Consider the following 8,562-nt stretch of genomic DNA (forward strand, 5'->3'; position numbering starts at 1 on the left):
ATATTCCATCTGAGTTCACTTTTCAAAAGAAGTCCATTATAGCCTTAGAGGTTTAGACCTCGAGCCATTACACAACCGAGGTCAAATTTCTTGGATTTAAATTCTACCAATTTCCTTTTCTTCTTTCACTTCCTCTTCAAAACCTAAATCTTAGTTGAGAGCATGTCTTCCTAATTAATGTCTCCTCTCCATGTCTTCATTTTCATTGGCGTTGCTCATCTCATCTTTGCTAATGTCATAGTCTCATCTTTATTGGCAATTTGGGCCAAAAGGATTCTAACAAGATATGGGGGGAACAGCTTATGATGGATATAACAATAGTAAGGAATGAATATCACACTATAATAGTTATAAAATCCAGTGATACTGGCTCCATTTAATATATCTGATAATGCTTCCATGAGCAAGAGGCAATGAGACAAATCCAAACTCTAGGAGAATATTAAGTTATTAACTAATCAACTAGCTAATCAATTTCATAAAATAACAACATAGAATTTCAAGGTTTTATACACTGTGTGGCAAAAGAATTATCAATTATATGCAAGTGCAAATACTTGTTACAGCAACAGTATACTCTTCTGTTTTGGAGTTTGATTAAAAAAGAATCATAAGAATCATAAAATCTATGACAAAATCTCTGATCTTCATTATTTCCAAGCTACTGAATCAATATCATCCCTAGCTTGCTTGTACAATTCAAGCCTTTTAGCTAATTGTGCTCTTTTTTCCATAAGTGCTGGGTCTTCATCCAACATGGCGCCCAATTTCTCCTTCTGTGTAGTAGCTCAAACAGTTTAGTCATAATCTTTACTGCAATTTATATACTTTCACCATTTCTAAACCAACAATGGAAATAAATCCCTCATATTGTGCAAGACCACCTTGCTTAACAAGAAATCTTAACAATGAAAGTAGTCTGCTTTTCACTTACATATAAATTAAGATACGGGTAAGGAATTAATCGCTTTCGGGGTACGTGGCTATCCCTCCCAACAAGTATCGCTCTCACTACAATATAGTTTGTGTACTTGTATTGCACGTATAGTATGAGAGTATTTAAATATTGACAAATTGACTCTATCAATAAATTGAAAGACTTAAAACTTAGGGCATGTTTTGGTAAATAGTTTAATTAAGAGCCTAAACAAGCTTTTCTAAAATAAACTAGTTTATTTGACTGTTGCAAGTTATTTTCATAAGCTTTTCTGATAAGCTTATTGAAATAAGTTCTTCTCATTAGCTCAAATAAACTCCTCCACACAACCCAGTACAACAATATAGTTTGATTCACCTTATTTAGGAACTTGTTACACAAATGATATGGACAATAAACAATACTTTTGTAAAATGCTTAGACCATGGAGTTCATTATGTTTTTCCATGGACAAAAGAGGCATTGATGAAATATAAGTAAACTCACAATCCTAACATAAGTGTAGCATATACTTGTTTTCATCTATACCATGAAAATAACATGCTAAGGGAATGAGGTGGAAATATTGTCAAAGATAGACAAAATTTTAAACAAAAGATATAAAATCATACCTCCTTCCTCCCAACTTGAACGTAAAAGCGGTTAAGCAATGATCTCTTAGCTTCTCTAACTTGACAATAAACTACAGCCTTTGGTATAGAATTCTTAAGCGTTTCACAAACCATGCCGATATATGCATTAACATTTGATCCTGCAACAAGGAACACAGTATATAGTTTAACCAACAGAATAATTAGTATCTGACTTATAACAGTGTTGAATCAAAACCCAAAATGAGACTGAATACAATATTTTCTGCTATGTATTACTATTATTAACATTTTGATAGAGAGGCTTGTGGAAAACAAAGTACCAATCTTCCGGAGATGATTGTCAGTGTAATTGTCTATAGTGGTACCACCCCGATTTGGTGCATTTGGTGCATTCGGATTCTTTTCTGGTTCAAGATGAATCTTCCTGAAAAACTCCACTGTCAGATAACTGGACTCCATATCAACCAACCGCAAGACTGTCTTCCTGCTTTCGTCTCGGAATCTTTCCAACGATTCATTTGCAGCAGCTGCTATATCATTTGAAAGTGTTGGAAATCGTTTTAACTCCTACATCCAATAAATAGAACAACTGTCAGATTTTTTCTCTCTTCCATCAACTTGCACATATATAAATGACAATCATGACCTGTCTGAAAGTTATATCAACTTAAAACATTGCCTACCTCAGTTGCCACAATTGACTTCCGTACAAGTTCCTTTAAAACAAAGTGGACCTGAATAATAGAGGGAAAAAACATGTAATTTATTATTTGAAACACAATAATCTTGCTAGACAGTTAACTTATCACAAAAAAGAACAGCAAGAACAAACATTTGTTACAGAAATGTAGATTAGGAAAACCATTCCTTGTGGAGTAACTTCTTCCTAATTTCATTTGAAGAGTAACAAAAAGAAAAGAAGAATAAAAAAACAGGTTAAACATTCAACATGTGATAGACTAAAGGAAGCCAAGTGGCAACATTAGGTACAAAGAAAGCTAATTTCAAAGTTATGGTTTTTTGGAATTAAAGACAACAGGATTTCGCATGACCAGAAAAGGATATATAAAGCTTTTTGCAGCATGACTTTTAGAGCATGCAATTTCGGTTTTTCCAGAATTGGGAACCATAAGTGGATTCAGAACAGATGGAATCGTATGCTCGTAAATGTTAGTTGATGTCATGATTTTCACTAAGAATAACTTCATTTGGCCTTGAAATTCCTTCAAAAATACCTGTCATGATCAAGACAGAGAAGATGCAGCTCTTGCAAGGAGATAAAAAAATTATTTTGAAATAAATAAAAGTACAATATGGTAAATGTCTAGGACGTTAATCAATCAAGTAACTATATTATGCATAAACAAGTATATCTAGTTCATATTAATATCTGGTGATTCCATCATATCCATAAAGTTAGTATGAATGCATTCACAGTAGCCACATGATCAGAATTTAAAAAAAATAAAGTCATGAAGATTACAGCATCCACAGAGGCTTCAGCTGGGCCTTTGAAATAGCTGATAGATCCGTCAATGAGTCTTCTATAACCCTGCTCCGGAGCAATCAGATGGGGCTGATAACCATCAGCTTCAGTGACAACTCTCTGGACATTTTTTAATGCAAGATGGCGATCGAAGGGAAGCTTTTTTAGAGCAGCTGGTAATTGGTGATCGAAAACCCCATATATCTTGTCCCCGCCAGGACGTCTGAAATAACAGTTGGTAACTTGATTAAATATGTTAACTCCCCCAAAAAAGTTAAAAACGCACCAAGAAAATAGAAATATTAGTTGCATAAAACTCATTTGTTAGAAAGAAAACAATAGTCTACTACGTTAATGCTAAACCTTAATAACAGCACTTACCCTCCATCCAGGTGCTCCTTAAATACTTTGTCAAATGCACGACACATTTCTAAAATAGTGTATAGTTGGGCCTACAAAAACACGCAACACAATTAAGCATAAACATGAATAAAGTACTTCGAAATCTAAAAAAGTTGATTTTAGCATAAGTGTAACAGTTTGTTCTAACCCCTGAGTCCACAGCAATTGGCCTGCCGATACGGTCCAACTCTGCATTAAGCTCGTCGATGGTCTTATTTATTAAGGCAATGATACTAGGTATCTTCTGTCTAATAACTAGCTCCAAATGCTGAAGTCATAAGCCATTGAAAGAAAGGAGAGAAAATTACACATTGTGTGACAAATTAGAGGATCCACTGAAGAATAGCAACATAATCAAAATATTTCAGAAACTTGAATAAAATAGGAAACATTGACGAGAATACCTGAGACAGAAGCTTAGCAAGATATTCTGAGCCCATTTTATGTGCCAAATGTCCATATTCGGGACTCGTCTCAAAATATTCACGCTCCTTCTTACGAGCAAAAATCATGTCAACATTTTTATTAATATCAGCTTGTGAACGATTCACAATTCCAACCCATGGATGCTGCAGCCTGTACGACCTTCCCTCAAGAACCTTCAAGATTCACAAAAAGAACATCCATCATTATACAATCTGATAAATTTAAGTTAATACTTAATAACATCAAAATCAATTGAAGTGCTTGAACACCAAAACAGAAGAAAACAATGAAGTGGTTAGAGAAATCCTACATCAACAGCATTAGTTCCTTTATCCATAAGATCAAGTTTTGTAACCACTCCGAAGGTTCTTTCACCTGAAACAGTAAGAAAAGACCGGAAGCTTTTCTAAATGAATGCAGGCTGAAAAAGAGAGAGAAATATTGGAAAAAACAGCATGTACCCTTGTATTCTTTCCAACATAAACATTCATACCTGCAGGATCAACTTCTTTCGCAAGTTTTATAGCATCTGAAGTGGCAATATCTTGATTTGCGGGAGAGATAGCCAAGATAATGCAGTTTGGCTTCACAATCAAAGAATTCAGTTAGATAGTTTTGGAAGACATCAATAAGGAAAAAATAAGAATCAATGTCCACAATGAATTCAGGAAAAGTATATTAAAAAGGTAGATTAGTTAGCATAAATGAATTATAGGAATTACAAAACAATAATGTTAGAAGTTAGAACAGGTTATTGTGATAAATAAATTAAAATCAATTCGACTTTCCATCAACTGAGAAATTGAGTGATTCCTTAACCATTCAACTACATCATCCAGTTTCTTCAAACTTGAGTTGTGGCATGGTTTTCAAACTTTAGCATTAAAATGCAAGCTTGTCAGTCATGCAGACAAATGGAGGTTAGGCTAGCAGTGAATTTATGGCTGGTTATGAACAAAAGTTGTTGACAACTAATCAGAAATAAATGACTAGAACGAAAATATTTTTGTGGAGCATGGATCCTTACTTTCTCATTAATTAAGATGGAACAAGCATCATAAGTTTCTGCTATAACACTACAGAATTAAAGATAAATTATCGATTTCCATAAAACAGTGTGTTATTCGAAGTGATTTACAGTGTATGGAATCAGTCTATTGTCTGATCTATTTTCTTATCTTTGTATCAAGAGTATACGTACCTTCTCAACATAAGCACGGACCATGTTTTCGATATCTTCAACAATATTCTCATGTTGTCCCTCTGTGAAAGAAGCCAAAGTTTTTCATTTATAAATTGGAGGTTCCAATAAGTTTTATCAGAACACCATCAATTTGTATATAAAAAAAATAAATATATGGGCGGCCTGGTGCACGAGTCTCCCACCAAATGGGGTCTAGAGAGAGTAGATGTGTGCAACCTTACCCTCACAAGCGAATAGGTTGTTTCCAGGATTTGGACCCATGACCTCCAGGTCACGAGGCAAGCAACCTTATCGTTGTGCTAAGGCTCACCCTACTAGGAAATATTTTTAAAAGGTTTCGATTTACCTACTGCAACCTTCGTCAGCCCGGGAAGATCTATGAGGGTTAAGTTTACAACTGCAGAAAAAGCCAAACAAAATCATTTTATGTCTCAAATCAAAGATTCATATGGAAAGAGAACATTATTAGTTAAGAAGAAACTAAATGTCTTTGACATTACCAATAACGATGGTATGGATTAAAAGAGAAACTTAATGTTCTTCAATCAACAGAAATTTAACAAGGTTTCATAAATTATATAAGCTGCAAGAGAGACAAAGCAATAAAATATTTAGGAAATGGATAATGCAAAACACACCATTTGGAGAATAAATGCTGAGCTGAATTGGAATGTTAGAAATTTGCTTTGTCTTCCCAGTTATGCGATCTGTTTCATCTGCTATTTCCTTCCTCACAGCGACTGTACGGGTGTCAAATAATAGAATTAACTCTTGCTGTAAATGTGTTAGCCATACTGAACAATGAACACAAACAAACATCTCAAATCCCCCAGCTAAAACAAGCCCTAGAAAGTTTACATCTCATTCACAATCATAGCCTCTATTGTCAAAACAATATCAGAATGATTGATGGTCTGGAACTTAAATTTGTCGAATATTTGCTGCATTTTTTTAAAAACATATTTAGCAGTAAATTTTTGCCATAAGTGGTTAAATCTACTACCTTCTACTGGAGGATAAGTCCTCCACTAATGACTAAACTCAACCAAGTCTTCAATTTTGGTTGAGACTAAGTTGAGTTTAACCTATCAATAGTTTATTAACATCAAAATGAACTAAAGATTAAACAACCTGCTTAACACGATGTTAGCTTATCATTATTGCATATCTTGTTGAAACAAGAATAGTAATGTTTTTGTTAAAAACTTTATTTACCAAAGTCAGTGAATCGCTTTCGTGGTATGTGAAGAAACTCTGCATATTCCTGTCCGTCCTCCGTCTTATGAAGTTGCAGCACTAGTGGCCTCCGTGTAACAATACCTTCCAAACAGTAAAAGAGAATGTCACATTGACATTCAGAGGAACGAAAATAATCATCCTCTACCACTCAATATAATCTACGACTTGGGACTGGAAATGGAAAGAAAAAATGATTATGACCACCCACTGGAAGCTATTTATGGTAAAAAATATATCAAACCCTCTTAATTTTTTCATATTTTCACGTCCGATAAAACAGTAACCAGTATTGCAAGAAGCTGGATGCTAATCCGTTTCACTCTTGAAATCAGCTTTACATTCATAGCTATTGGGGGCATTTCAAAGAGTTTATTTTAGCTTGTGAGAACAACTTATAAAAGTAATTGTTAAACTTTCATATAAGCTCATTCTAACTTATTTCAATAAGCTAACTATAGAAGCTTATGCAAATAAGCTCTTATTAGCTTATTTCAAAAAAGTTTACTAAAGAAGAACTTCATTGAATTGTTTACCAAAATAGCTCATATACCTATTACAATATTACTTACTTTATCACAACTAAATTGCTGAAGATCATAAAATAATAAAATGGTAATAACTTAGTAAACATTATTACCAGATCCACGAGGCAAAAAATCTCTTCCGACCACACTTTCCAATACTGAAGATTTCCCTGAACTCTGATTTTCCACAAACACAATAAAAAAAGCAACAAGCACCCATTTCTCAAAATCAAAACTTTAAGCCAAAAACTCAAACTTGAAGATCAAATTAAGAAACTTAGAATAATGGGTATGAGATGGTACCTGTCCTCCAACAACAGCAACAGAGGGAAGAGCTTCCCAAAGAGACAAACCTTCACCGCCATGATCGCCCAAAACAGTGCAAGCTCGTTGGATCTTGTTGATAAGACCGATCAAGCTCGTCATGGTCGTCATTTTTATTGAAATCGATGAAAACGAAAAAAAAAGGGATATTTGAATAAGGGAAATGAGATCTGATATGAGAAGTGAAGAGAAAATATCAATGTGAACGTTAAGAAGGGTTTGTTTCAGATCAAAATCGTGAATTAGATGAGATTTTAGTTTAGATGAAGAATGCGGATCCAATAAGATGGGAAAAGATGAATGAGAGCGAAGATGAAGAACAAAAATGGAATATTTGGACCGAACAGACGAAGAAACCAACTGAAAAAACGGTTCCTTTGTAGGGAGTCATGGGCCAAATGGTCAATTTCCATGTTTCTATTCTCTAAGTTGAGAAATTTAGTTCCATGTAATTTTTTTTGAAAGACTTGGTTATTATATCATTTTAATGAGCTTTTTTGTGTGAGATATTTTGGACTATTATTACATCTACCAAAGATATAAAAAGTTTTGTGAAATGATAACTAATGATAACTAATGTTATAGGACAATGTTATTAAAATTGGACTAGTCATTAAACCGGTTAGGATAATGATTTAGTGATTCAATCGATGGTTCAATAATTAAATTGTATATCGGTTAAATCGGATATATATGCTTATATTTATATATATATATATATAAACATGTAATTTTTTTTTTCTAATATGTATATTCTCAAATTTATAGTTAATGTTTATAGTCTATTAAAAATTCTTATAGACAAATTTATAGTTAATGATTCATCCAATATAAAATAAGAGTGATTATCGAATGTGTCTAAATTAATTAGGTCATAAAACCAAGAAAGAATTATAAATATTTATCCAATATAAAGTAATTATTTCTAAATTGTTTTTCACAAACATTATTATCTTTTTAACTTTCTGGTTGAGCCGTTGAGGAAAAAGACAGAAAGGAAAATAAAAAACTCTACTTTAATGCTTTAACTTCCCATTCTATTTAATATTTTCATTTCCCTAGAATGTATACACTTTTCATTTCTCTAGAATGTGTATACATTTCATTTCTCCATAAAGTATCCCCTTTCATATTCTATTTTATCTTCTCTCTTCCCCAACCTTCTTCTAATTATCTCTCTCCAAAAATATAGCTTCCATTGCTATCAATGTTGAATACACCTCCAAAAATACACCTTCTTTCTCATTTCTGCAGAAAGTATACGCCTTCAAGTCTCGATGAAAACGTTTCAGAAACGTTGGAGACTCGACGAAAGATGGATATGTAAAACAATAGAGATGTATATGGAGACATTGTGGGAATGGTAGAGACTCGATGGAGAAGGAAGAAGAAAATGTGAAGAAGGAAGAAGAAGATGTGAAGAACAG

The 8,562-nt window shown here is 33.5% G+C and overlaps 1 protein-coding gene across 1 annotated transcript; it reads right to left on the reverse strand.

Annotated features, from left to right (window-relative positions):
* LOC109333439 (dynamin-related protein 1C) lies at positions 520-7,452 on the reverse strand. Its single transcript, XM_019568927.1, has 16 exons — positions 7,115-7,452; positions 6,925-6,988; positions 6,264-6,368; positions 5,687-5,788; positions 5,395-5,445; positions 5,046-5,107; positions 4,338-4,428; positions 4,155-4,219; positions 3,823-4,017; positions 3,567-3,686; positions 3,398-3,468; positions 3,014-3,239; positions 2,214-2,264; positions 1,851-2,097; positions 1,549-1,688; positions 520-776 (listed from the first exon to the last, which is right to left on the reverse strand). Exons 1-16 carry the CDS (start codon positions 7,244-7,246, stop codon positions 651-653), a joined length of 1,848 nt encoding a protein of 615 aa, XP_019424472.1. The 5' UTR covers positions 7,247-7,452; the 3' UTR covers positions 520-650.

The sequence above is a fragment of the Lupinus angustifolius genome, chromosome LG18, assembly GCF_001865875.1.
Source record: "Lupinus angustifolius cultivar Tanjil chromosome LG18, LupAngTanjil_v1.0, whole genome shotgun sequence".
Taxonomy (NCBI): Eukaryota; Viridiplantae; Streptophyta; class Magnoliopsida; order Fabales; family Fabaceae; genus Lupinus; species Lupinus angustifolius.

Excerpts from the sequence above, each read along its gene's own strand:
- LOC109333439 (XM_019568927.1), bottom strand. The coding sequence starts at position 7,246 with ATGACGACCATGACGAGCTTGATCGGTCTTATCAACAAGATCCAACGA. Across the intron at positions 3,687-3,822 it reads TTGCTAAGCTTCTGTCTCAG|CATTTGGAGCTAGTTATTAG; the intron begins GTATTCTCGTCA and ends TTATGACTTCAG. Across the intron at positions 3,469-3,566 it reads CAATTGCTGTGGACTCAGGG|GCCCAACTATACACTATTTT; the intron begins GTTAGAACAAAC and ends GTGTTTTTGTAG.